The following is a 13,101-nucleotide window of genomic DNA, read 5'->3' as shown; positions in this document are numbered from 1 at the left end:
AACGAACGAAATTCGACTGTATCGCTAAAATTGCTAAAACTGTTCTTGCTTGTACCAATAGTTGCGGTAAAGTGTTCCTATAGTGGAGGATCCCATAAGAAAACCACGGATACCGCAACTATAGGAACACAAATTAAAAATATACCGCAACTAAAGGAACAGTGTACCAATAGTGGAGGTATTATTTTTCACTGACATGCCGTGGATTACTGCGATGAAATCATTTTTTTCATTAAGTTAATGGTCGTTATTTCCCGTTACAACACTAACATGTACATTAATTGCGCTTCTTCAATTTAGGGGGTTGAATGAACTTCAACAGTGCTTAGTACCTCCACTATTGGTACATCTACCCTACAATATTTTACTCAAAATGAAGTGAATCGATTATTTTATTCACATTGGTGGAATAGTTCGCAGCCTGAATTATATGTGCTTACCTTGTTTATATAATAACTTTGGTGAAGGATATCACGCACACCGACGTTTTTTCTAACCCAGCGTACCTTTTGGTTCTCGTTCGAATTAATTGTGTAAATGTGTGTGTATTTGCAAATCTGTGATGTGACGCGAGGTTTTTACCGAAGTGTTTTCTTCCTTCGCCGCCGCCGTGAAACGTTGCGAAAAAGTCAAATCTCCGCTCGATTTTCTAGATGTCCACTGTTCATTCGTGTCCGGATCGGTGTAATTATAAGTGCAGAACGTGCCGGAAGTTGGAAGCATTTGAATAAGTTTGAGTGTTTGGCGTGAAACCCGGTGGATAAGGTGAATTAGGAACCGGAACATTTTCCCCTGATAAGTGCTGCTGCCTGCAAGCCAAAATGGGCGCGTATCTCTCGGAACCACTTACGACAAAGGATTCCAGCGAGGAGGCCAATGACTTACTGGCTTGTGGTTCCAGCTCGATGCAGGGCTGGCGAATCAGTCAAGAGGTACGTATCGGAATGCATTTCAAAATCGGCACCTCGGCAGGAACATGGCTGTTCTCATAATCCGGCATGGTAATCTTCCGGCATCTTGGTTTGTGTTCTTCCTCGCGTTGCCTTCAATGCGCGGCATTGCCTTCTTGGATGAAAACCGAACCCCGACCCGCGATGCACATTTTGACTCGAGTCTTGAGTGTGTGTGTGTTAGACATCGACCATGGTTTGCTCATGGCTATGTTGTTTTGCCATTGCTCGGCTCGTTTAGTAGTTGCGTGTTTTGATATGAGTATGAGTAAAATTTCAATTACGTATTGTGATAAAAATATTACAGTTTTTGTAGTCTCTTTTGAAACTAAAGTCACTTATTTCGTCAAAAGTCACTTTTTTCAACTATTGTAAGCTAAATTTTCTGGAGAAAATTACGAGCCGGCCTATTTTAATTTAGGCTTAATTTTAAGTTAGATCATCACCAAAACAACTTCATGCAAGTCTAAAATATTGGCGAGATGGACCGTGATCGGTCTTAACCGTCTAACTAGACACCCCAAAGGAAAAAAAACTAAAATATTTGCGTTTATTCTACGACAGTCGTAGAATAGGCCTATTCAAATGACGTCTCAAATCAGCTGATCGGGAAGCACTTTGACATTTATTCTATGAAAATGACAGGCCCGTGTTAGCACCGGTCCTCCACCGATGTAAACAAATGCATAGACGGATCTGTCACATGAAAAGGTCTATAAACCCAAAATGGAGAGTCACTTCACTCGAGTCGAGAATTGTCACTTCGCTATACGAGACCGACAATTGTCACCTCACGCCAGTTGTAGAATAAACCTAATTGGTTCTTGGTTTCTTGTGATAAAAGATTGGAAACCTTTCATAGAGTTCCACGTTATTTGTAATAGTATCTAAGACAGGGTTTCCCAACCGGTGGTCCGTGGACTCCTCGGAGCCGTGACGACTTCTAAGGGGGTCCGCGAAGCAATTTTAAAAAGGGATGAATAAGTGTGAAGAATACTTCACCTCGTTTGTTTTGCCAGGGATCATTGTTAATGGGGTACAGATGTTAGATATTCCAAATAAATAATCGAATGACTTTGACACAATTAAGGTACCGTGGGGTAAGTGGATACAGAAAAATCATTAGTCAACTTCATTATTACGTACAGCTTACGTAAATAATGTAATTCAGACTTTTTTCTGTGGATAACAAATGAGGGACATATATACTTCAAATCGCCATTTATTTAGATTTTTCTGATTTTTATGTATTGAGTATGAGGGACTTGAAAATTTGCGCCAAATGATCCACTTGTCTCACTATGGTGGGGTAAGTGGATCACAACTAAAAAAAATCTTTTCTCAAAACATATATGGTGTAATCCTGGGAGGGAGGCACCGATACTACACACGAAATATAGAACAATGTTTGTTTGAACTGCAAGATAACTCCAGCTTGCCAACAACAATCAAGGCAGGCTTGGGGAAAATCGCTAGTTTTCTTTTGTTGTGTACTTTCGATTTTTTCTGACAAACATGAAAAAAGGGCCACAGTTTTCTATGCACTACATATTCATTTTTATTGGAAAAAGTAAAACGATGCGTTTTTAATGCTTTATATCCAATCCGATTGAAAGGTGCTCACGTGACATTACTTGCATTGTGTGCATGAATTGATTTGAATCGATTTTTGTCACTTTTGATGAAATGCGAAAATGTGTTTTAATCAGTTACGCGCTTTTTCCATGTTAGTCCATTGTTTGAGATCTGGGCTCACAGTGACAGTTCGTGACAGCGGAATCCCGGCTCACTATGACGTACAGAAATTTTGTATTGGTTTCTCCCTCCCAGGTGTAATCATGTATACTAAGAATTATATTGCTCTCGTTCTTGTTATTAGTGTTAGTTATGTTATGTTTTGATATCATAAAAATTGAAAAGTGTCTTCATTTTATCAAAATATTATAAAAAATATTTATACATTAGTTCACACTAATTCAAACAAAAATAAAACATTGTAGCTAGAATTATTTTGAGAAAATTCTTTAATATAATCACATAAGTTATGAAGAAGTATTGCAGGATTATTCCTAATGATGTTTTCGAAAAACACTTGTAGTTTAAAAATATTAGATACATTTATTTTCGTTTTACAAACTGAAATCTTCTTATTCTATTTTTGAATGTATTTGTATTATCTGTCTAGAACAATTTATATGGTCAAATAAGGTACGATAATATGTTTTCAATTGGAAAATTTGTATATTTTGCTTTTTTGCAACTCAGCTTTAATAAACCACGAAAAGTTTTGTTAGAATTTTGCAATATTCATTCTTTTATATTTTCTTATACCAGAAAGATTAAAATAAACTTTAGGTGGATTAATTCAAATTTTCTATAGTCAATTAGACAAATTTAAGCTAGTAATGAGAAACAGTAAAAACAAAACAATATTTGCGAGTATTCAAACTTATTCAAATTATCGTAAGCAGACTGCCAATAAATGGTAATAATACTTGATCCACTTTCCCCACCTCATTAAAAAGTGGGGGTAAGTGTACCATGTAAAATATATCTGTATTTATTTATAAAATTTACATTTTTTTTTATTTTGATACATACAATTAGAACTGAAATGTTCACCATGCGTTGAAAAAACTAGTAGAATTTGATTTAAGGCAGAGATACAATGAATTTTTGATGGACGGAAAACAATTTTGAAATTAATTGATTTTTGCAGCCAACAATTTTGCTTGTGTTAGTGTTGGTGTAGTATCAGTTTTGCATTAGTATCGGTGTGGACGTAAGAACATAACCTAAAACGAAGCAATGCTGCGAAAACATTCAACATATTCAAGTATTTATGCTCAATATAGACAAAAGATCCACTTACCCCACTGATACACTTCCCCCACTGTACCTTACTAATAAAATACTTGTAATGATATTCTGTCAATTAGAGATTACTAGCCTAATTTTATCTCCTCAGAGTTGAATGTTTTTTTTTCAGCACAAATTTGAAAACAAAATAATTATTATTTGTAGCGGTTACAATGGGGAATTATTATGATATGTTAGGCATAATCCTTAGAAATTTTTGTCAGCTTACTCGATTTTTTTTATGAACTTCCACGGCTGGACGGGATTAGAAAAAAATTGTAATTCTTTACTGTTGTTGTTTTAATCTTTTCGAATCGAATGAGCAATGAGAATATAATATACCGAGGTGAGGAAGAAGACATTTAGTGTGCGTGACATCCGTGTACGGTGCAAAATGTTTCACTACTACAAGCGAGCGAGCTCCCATAAGAAGCCATGTAAATTAGTGACGTAGTTATTTTTGTTTACGTTTTTTCTCTATACTAATACATAGCCTTTGCTTCTTCTTCCACACCTTAGTATATATTCTCATTGGGTTATGAGCCTTTAGCACCGTGTCGTTTTTTCAAGAAGTTTTCGGAAGTTCGACGATTGGAGCCACTCCTGCGATAGGATGGATCTGAAGAATTCCACGAAGCTCAACAACTCGAATTACGAAGCCTGGAAGCTCCGCACTGAAGCGCTCCTGATCCGGGAAAGACTGTGGACCTACGTCCCCCAGGCAGCAGATGGAGATCAAGCGGAAGGAGCTGCGGCAGCCTTGGCAAAATGGAACGAAGGTGACGAAAAAGCACCTGCAACGATTTTGCTACTGCTGGAAGAAAACCAGTTCGGCGTGATTCGAGCGACGAAAACGGCGAAGGAAGCGTGGGTGGCGTTGGCCAAGCATCACCAAAAGGCAACGCTGTCCACTAGGGTTTCGTTACTGCAACTGATGTGCGAGACCTGGTACACGGAAGGTGAGGATATGGACGACTATCTCACGAAAATGGAGGACCTGTACACGAAACTGTGCAGTGCAGGAAAGGACCTGGGAGAAGACACATAGTGGCCTTCATTCTGCGAGGATTGCCATAATAATTTAACGCGTTTACTACTGCCTTGGAGACACGTGCCGATGATGCCCTCACGTTTAACCTCATCCGAGAGAAGCTGCTAGACGAGGTAAGCAAACAAAACCGGAATTCATCTAGGGGATCGGCGCTGAAAGCTGCCGGTCGAAAGCCGATTGTGTGCCATTTCTGCAAGCAACCTGGCCACAAGCAACGTGACTGCAAGCTACAGAAAGACCCACGCGGACCGAAGAAGCAAAATGCAAAAGTTGCCCGTGACCGAGGTATGGGGCGATCCATTAATTACGTAAGACAATTTTTGCGATTTTTCAATCCCCCCTCCCCCCATGGTAAGATTTTTTGTATAAAAATAAACAATAAATTGTATGGCGCGTAAGAAATCTGAAACCCCCCCTCCCCCCATAAACCCTTACGTAATAAATGGACGGCCCCTATGTATGCGCTGACCATTGAAAACGGATCCACAACGGACGATTGGATCATCGATTCTGGTGCGAGTTCGCACATGACATCAAATAGAGGATTCTTCGACGAAATGGAACCAGCATCAGGTGAGGTGGAGTTGGCCGACGGCCGCGTAGTGGCTGTAGCTGGTACTAGAACCGGCGTGATCGAATGTGTGGACGGTTCTGGAAGGACGAATCAAATTCGGTTGCACCACGTGATGTTTGTGCCGCAACTATCAGCAAATCTTTTGTCAGTGCTTACTATGACCACCCGAAAAGCGGAAGTACGATTTTACGGTTTACATTGTCAACGGCAACGAGGTTCGCCACAACAAAATGGAGTAGCGGAACGCCGGAATCGATACGTTATCGAAATGTGTCGGTGCATGCTGATGGATGCCAAGATGCCTCCAAGATTTTGGGCCGAAGCTAGTTATACGGATGTGTATCTGCAAAACCATCTTCCTTCTCGTGCGATGCAGACGACACCGTATGAGCTCTGCTGGAGACGCAAACCGAACGTATCGCATCTGAAAGTGTATGGGTGCAAAGCGTTCGTCCATGTGCCAAAGGAAAAGCGAAGCAAATGACGTTCGTCGGCTATTCCAATAACCACAAGGCATACCGGTTCATCGATAGGGCCACTAACAAGTTGGTCATAAGTCGAGACACCTGTTGTCACCCATGGTAGCAGTGCATCAAGAGTCCGTAGAAGCAACAGTGAGGACGGAATGTCGGTTGCGACCGATTTCGATTCTTGCAACGAGCCCGTTCAGGAAGACCTGAATGAAATCATCATACGGAGATCCGAGCGGTCTAATAAGGGTGTCGCTCCTCGGCGGTACCGTGAAACAAGCAACATGGTTGCTGAACCAACCACCTACGATGAGGCGGTGAATAGTCCGGAAAGCGAATCATGGATATCAGCAATGGAGGAGGAGATGCAATCGGTAAAAGCATTATTTTCATCGAACTTCTGTGAAATCTTGTGACAGCCGCTCTGGTAGGCATGAGCTTCCTTTTGTTTCAGTTTTTGCACACCACTTACAAGCAGTGAAAGCTGGCTTAGTGGTAGCAAGCCTGCTTCCTGATCGGCAGGTCATGAGTTCAATTCCCGGTCGAACCATTTTGTTGTTTTTCTTTATGATTTTGTTCAACGATTTTACAGATTGTTCGGTGATTTTTCACCGAACCTTCAGCTGTTGAGATTACGGTGAAATTTAACCGTAATCCGTAATTTTTTTAAGTGTGTAGACGAGCATGGACAAGTAACGCGTTACAAGGCAAGACTGGTAGCGCAAGGCTTTAGTCAGAAGTTTAGCACTGACTACGACCAAGTATTCGGCCCGGTGGCAAAACAGGTAACATTCCGAACATTGCTTACTATTGCCCTTCGTCGTCATCTTCTAGGAAGCACGTCGACATAAAAACGGCCTATTTGTACGGCACTCTAAGCGAGACTGTGTACATGTGCCAACCAAAAGGATACGGGTGCATCTGGTTAGGTGTGCCATCTGAAGAAGAGCATCAATGGCTTGAAGCAGTCCGAACGGATTTGGAATCAGACGATCGATAGCAGATTGAAGAAGCTCGGATTTCAACAGTCGACCGCCGACGCGTGCCTATACCTACACTGATAGGCAAAATAAAGTGCCCACCATTCCAGTTTTCGAATTTCTCTCATTGATTTGGTTCAAATTAAAGTTAACACACTTAAACCTTTTTTGATATTTTATTTTTGATATTCTTTTAAAGTTGCACTTACGAAAATTTGATAAAAAAAAAGAGTTTTACTCAAAGAAAAAGAAAATCAATTATTATTGAAAAAAATAGTGACAAAAAAGTGCCCACTTCCTTCTTGGCCCCAGAAAAGATGATTTAAGAAAAATAAAAAGCAATTTAATAGTTAATGTGTCCTCCTTTGGCCTTAAGGACTTGCTGGAGGTGCTTCGGCATGCTTTTCACTAGGTTTTGTAGATCTTGTGGATCTAGTTCTTCCCAGGCGCGCTCCAAGGCTTTAAAATAATTATTTGTTGGTAACACCAGTTTTGTCAACCCTGGCTTCGAGAATCGCCCGATGGTCTGGGGGTGTTTTTCATGGAATGGAGTAGGAAGCCTCGTAAAAATCGACGGAATAATGACGGCAGATTCCTACACTAACATCTTGCGGGAAAATCTGGAGGTTTCGCAGATCCAGACGGGCCTTGAAGAAAAATTCATATTTCTCTAGAACAACGACCCGAAGCATACTGCCAAGAAGACCAAGTCTTTATTCCGGTCTTGTCGGATTAAACCACTGGAATGGCCTCTACAAAGCCCAGACCTCAACCCCATCGAGAATTCGTGGGCGATTCTCGATGCCAGGGTTGACAAAACTGGTGTTACCAACAAAAATAATTATTTTTTTATTATAATATTTAATTATTTATTTATTTGTATTTGATCCATCTGACATAAAATTTGTCTTAATGAATATAAGTAAAACTAAAAAACAAAACGAGCAACAAACATCAACATTACATGAAATGCACACTTAACTATGTCTAAAATATTCAGCAAATCGATTACGAAGCGTCGTCATAGTGATGTTAAAATCGAAAAGATGATAAATTTCGTTGAATTTCGTTGCCATATATCTAGTTGGGTCATGCTGTCCGTATAGAAAGTTCCGACTGCCGAGACTGACAAAATTCCGTCTACGCAGATTCCGCTCCGGAGCGTAGATGCTGACATCAGCCAGAAGGGATGGCGAATCGATGTCCCCTTGAAGCAACTTGGCTACAAAAGCGGCTTGCGATACACAACGCCTGTTCTCCAAAGTATCAATCCCCAATAAACGACAGCGGTCTTCGTAAGGAGGCAGGTTACTGGGATCACGCCAAGGAAGATTTCTAAGGGCGAGGCGCAGGAATTTTGTCTGAACAGATTCAATTCGGGTAATCCAACTGGCGTGGAACGGACACCTCACTATCGCAGCAAATTCCAGAATAGAACGAACTAGAGCGCAATAAAGGGATCTCAGACACAGCGGGTCGCTGAAACCTTCTGTTACCTTCAGAACAAAACCAAGCTGGTTGTTTGCCCTCGAAACGATGTCATTGAAGAAGTGATAGTTGAACGTGAATTCTTCGTCCAACCAAACGCCCAAATCACGGACACGTTGTACTCGTTCAATCGCTGTACCAGATAGCGTGTATTGGAAATGAATAGGGTTCCGCTTTCGGTTAAACGATATAACTTGGCATTTTTCAATGCTCAAAGTCATGCAGTTTCGTGAGCACCACGCTTCGAAATCATTCAACAATCTCTGAAGGTGATGGCAGTCATCCAAGGAGTCGACGATCATATAGACTTTTGTATCATCGGCGTAGAACAGCCTGGTCCCGGGCGGTGAGACTAGAGATGCGTCGTTGATGAATAGTGAGAACAACAAAGGCCCAAGATTGCTGTTTTGTGGCACTTCGGATAAATTCGTGAATGAGCTCGATTCATTAGAGCCTATTTTTACGCATAACGATCGGTTGGTGAGATATGATTCAAACCAATCGATGGAGCTATAAGACACGCCATATTTGCGAAGTTTTTGTAGAAGGATTCCGTGGTCAACACGATCAAACGCCGCTTTCAAGTCCAGATACACTGCGTCCACCTGTTTACCAGCATCGATCGCTCGTATGCATTGCGTTGAAAACTCAACGAGGTTAGTAGTGACCGACCTTTTCGGGAAGAAACCATGCTGATCACTGGAGATGTACTGTTTGCAGCTATTGAATAAGGAGTCGTTGATGATAATTTCAAATACCTTTGAGCAGACACATAGTGAAGTAATACCACGGTAATTACTCACGCTACGTTTGTCACCTTTTTTATGAATTGGAAATAGGAACGACATTTTCCAACTTCGTGGGAATACTCGGCATCCAAGTGAACGATTAAACAGCTTCACCAAAGGTATAAGCAACGCTGAGCATCTTTTTAGTAGCGCTGGCGGAATCCCGTCTGGTCCAGGAGTGTAGGAGGGCTTCAGCTTGGTTATCGCACTTGCTACTTCCCGTTCAGAGATTTCAAACATTTCATAGCTGAAGACATCACGAGTAGTATCATCCAATGCAACATGAGCTTGCGATGGCGCAGCAACGAAATTGTTGAAAGCACGTTGGAACTGTTGCGCGAAGAGTTCGCATTTGTCGCTGGCGCAGTCGGCTGACTGCTCGTCTAGGTACATCGATGTCGGTAGGCCGTTTGTTTTCCTTTACGAATTTATGAACGACCAAAATTGTTTTGGGTTCGTACGAAGGTTCTGTTCCGTTCTTCGTTTATAGCGAGCATACAGTAAAGCATTATAATTCCTTTACTACCTTTTCCTTCCTTTCCTATTTGAATGCCAATTTTGTCTGTTGCGATCGATTATTGCAATAGCACCGAAGGGCAGCAGAACGTCGGCGCCTAAGCAGACGTAATTGACCGTTAGACCAAGGCAGCTTGCTGGGCGGGCGACGCTGTCGAACATTATTCGTGACTGCTTGGAGCACAGAATTCGTGAAGAAATCGACAGCTTCATTAATATCAGGGATCGAATCCAGATGGTTCCAGTCAACAGACATTAATGCGACATTTAATGACTCAAAATTAGCTTTTTGGAAGTTAAATCCAGTGTAGTCGTGTGACATCTCGTATGTAACTGGCAATGGGCACATGACTATCAGCTCAATTGCAGGATGATGGTCATCAAGTGTCGTGAGTGCTTCGGCCGCTGCGAGAAGTGTGAAATTAGGCAACACAGTATCACAGACGAGGACGAGATCGAGGGTAGGGTCAGGCGGGGCAAGATGAGCACCCTAAGGATAAGCGCGATTTAAGCCTTCTTAAACGTTATTATTTTGGTAAAATTGGTAACCATCCTTATCTTTTACATTATTACTTTGACCTCCAACCATTAAAAGTTTTAAAAAGTGATAAATAGTTTTCCAAATAACACTTTAAAAAATAGCTTTCTTATCATCGGTCAAAAAAACTGCGGGGCAAGATGGGCACCCCCATAAAAAGATGCAATTTACTAAAGAAAACTATTATTTTTTAATGCTTGCAATATCCCAAGATATTATCTTTAATATCTGATAATATTTATCTTCAACTAGCTTAGTTTTTAAAACTTTTATTAGAAAATAAATAACTTTTCATAAATTGCTAAGATTTTACTTAAAAAACGATTAAATTTGTTGTTTGTTTGTTTATTTTTTAGAAAAATTGTTTTGTGCAAAGAAGATACCGTAAGTCAAGCTCACAGCTAAATGTGGTTCTATAATTTCAAACTTTTACTTAATTTTGAACATGGTGCTCATCTTGCCCCAAGGGTGTAAATTTATTAATATAATCAAAACAATTGAAATATTTTTTAAATTTGATAAAAAGTTTTGCTCCTGATTATCTGCAGAAGATAATTCTATAACTATACGGCCAAAAACGTATGAATTAATTTGTTTACGCAACAAAAATATCACTTTTAAATGAACAAATCTTATATGAAAAGGTAAATTTTTGGACTTCTATGTATTTTGGACAATATTTACGTTGTGCTGTTGATTTTTTAGCTGAAATTTATGGCCATCATATCAATTTAATGATATTCATCAGAACCCCAAATAATGTATTGAAAAAAAAATCGGTAGGAACGACACAAACTAGGGGTGCCCATCTTGCCCCGGGTGCTCATCTTGCCCCACATTCCCCTACGGTTTGTCGTGTTCGTCAATGTGTTGACCTGAGAGAGTCCATGGAAGCAAAACCCATCCAAAAGTGCAGAACTCGCTGGGCACATACGAGAGCGATCTAGATCGATAGAGAGACGATTGTCCGCTTCAGCAGCCCAGTAGATGTCTGACTGATTATAATCACCAAACTGAAGAATTAAGTTGTTTTCTGAGAGGTTGTTGTGAACGGCTGCGATTGACTCAATATGACAACGAATAACATCCGCATCGTTCTTCATGTCAGGTGGTAGGTAAAATACCCCAATGCTCACATTTCTGTCAGGCAACAGGATCCTAACCCAAAGTTGTTCTAGCTGGTCATTGACAGGTGTAGGGTCCGAACAGCAATTGAATTGCGAAGAAACAGCTATCAATACTCCGCCACCTCTCGATTTATTGCTGTTTAGAGCGCTGCGATCTGTCCTGAACACGGAGTAGTGACTCCCAAATAGCTGAGCTGACAATATGCGGTGGTCTAGCCAGGTTTCGGTTAAAACAATCACATCATAATCCAGCTCGGTAACAGCAAGGAAGAAGGACTCGATTTTTGTACGCAAGCCACGGACGTTTTGGTAGTAGATGCGCAGACTGGAAGGTATGAGATCATCAGGTAGTATACTGTCAGCACATTATGTGTACTTGCCTGACTGCACAGGTTGGGAGACCCCTTCACCATACCTTACTACAGGACCGAGACGGCTGTCGAGCGCTGGCTGCATGGTCACTACTGTAGAGGGGGGCAAAGGGGCTCCCGTAGTGCTAAGGATTGTGCGTCCCGGGTGTTGAAAACGATGCTCGTTGTTACTACGCATGTCAAAAGATGACGAATCAGCATTGGTCGCAGTAGGAGTGCCAAGAGAGATGTCTTCAGCTAAGCCATGGAGTACTTCTTCCAACGTCAAGTCAGGATACGGTGAAGATGATGAAGTGTAGCCGGAGGTACTATAAATTTGATTCGTATCAGGCAGTGAAAGCTCTCGATCATCATTGTACTTGCCTGAGATAGCGGACTGGGAGGCCGCCAATCCACAACTAGACTCAGGGCCAGGACGACTTTGAAGAACGCTGGCAGCAAATGGCGCGACTGAGCTAGAGTAACTGGCGACTCCCAAAGTGCTTTCTGTGGTGCGTCCTGGTAAAGTTGCTTGATGCATTAGATGTGTGGTAGGCGTCGATGGTAAGTTGTTGTGGTCTGAGCAGCAAACGTTCTGAGTGCAGGAAATTTTATCACGCAACGAATAGTTTGAATTACAAGAATACTTGCCTAGGCAAGCTTGATGGAAGACCCCCTTTCGACAACCAATCACAGGACTCAGACGACAGTGATGAGCGCAGGCAGCAGGAGGCAGGACTGGATTGGGGCGATTAGGGGCTTTCAAAAAGCTTTCTACGATGCGTCTGAGTTGTGGAATAAGCGTTGGTCCATCGAGGTGGTGGGCGTCACAAATGGGGCACGTTCCATCGCCGGAGTGATCGCAATGGTAGGTGTGGTCAACTGAGGTAGCCACATGTTTTTTGAGCTGGTGCCTTCAAATTCCCGGAACAGGATACCTTGCGGCCATGTGTCCGAGTTAAGTGCGGTCTCCCGAAATTTCGAGTCCATTCCGACTTTGAACGATATGAAACTCATTCGACTGGTGTCAGCGCCTCTCTTTACTAGTGGCACTACCGTGACTGGATCCTGGCAATGAACACAGTCTTTAACCAGTTTCTCAACTGATTCTGATTTAACACTAGGATGGATTCGTGAGAGATACAGCCAAAACATTTCAGGAGGTTCGGGAACTGTACGAACTTCCGTGAAAACATTGTCATCAGCTACGATTCTCGTGCCAGTGACTAATGGTTTGCTAGTAGACAATCCCTCATTACGTCGACGTTTCAGCGGAGGTTGGCGCACGAGTCCCCCGGAGCCAGAGAGGGTGGGAGTAGAAAGTGCAATCCCTTTGGAAAGCTTAGCAATCTGCTCACCTTGCTTAGCGATTTCCTTTCTCAGTTCGGCGTGAGCAAGTTCTTGTCTCTC

General features: G+C 41.7%; 1 protein-coding gene across 1 annotated transcript in view; it reads left to right on the top strand.

The window, feature by feature from the left end:
- The first annotated feature begins 567 nt into the window (after nt 1-567).
- The window catches only part of LOC5570727 (probable protein phosphatase CG10417), a 28,192-nt gene continuing 15,658 nt past the window's right edge, over nt 568-13,101 (top strand). The window contains exon 1 of the mRNA XM_001659269.2: nt 568-932. Coding sequence (XP_001659319.2) covers nt 822-932 — 111 coding nt within the window. The 5' untranslated portion in view covers nt 568-821. The remainder of the gene's footprint in view (nt 933-13,101) is intronic.

Source organism: Aedes aegypti, chromosome 2 (genome assembly GCF_002204515.2).
Source record: "Aedes aegypti strain LVP_AGWG chromosome 2, AaegL5.0 Primary Assembly, whole genome shotgun sequence".
Lineage (NCBI taxonomy): Eukaryota > Metazoa > Arthropoda > Insecta > Diptera > Culicidae > Aedes > Aedes aegypti.
Note: the sequence above shows the minus strand (reverse complement) of the source record. Positions and strands in the feature narration are given on the sequence as shown.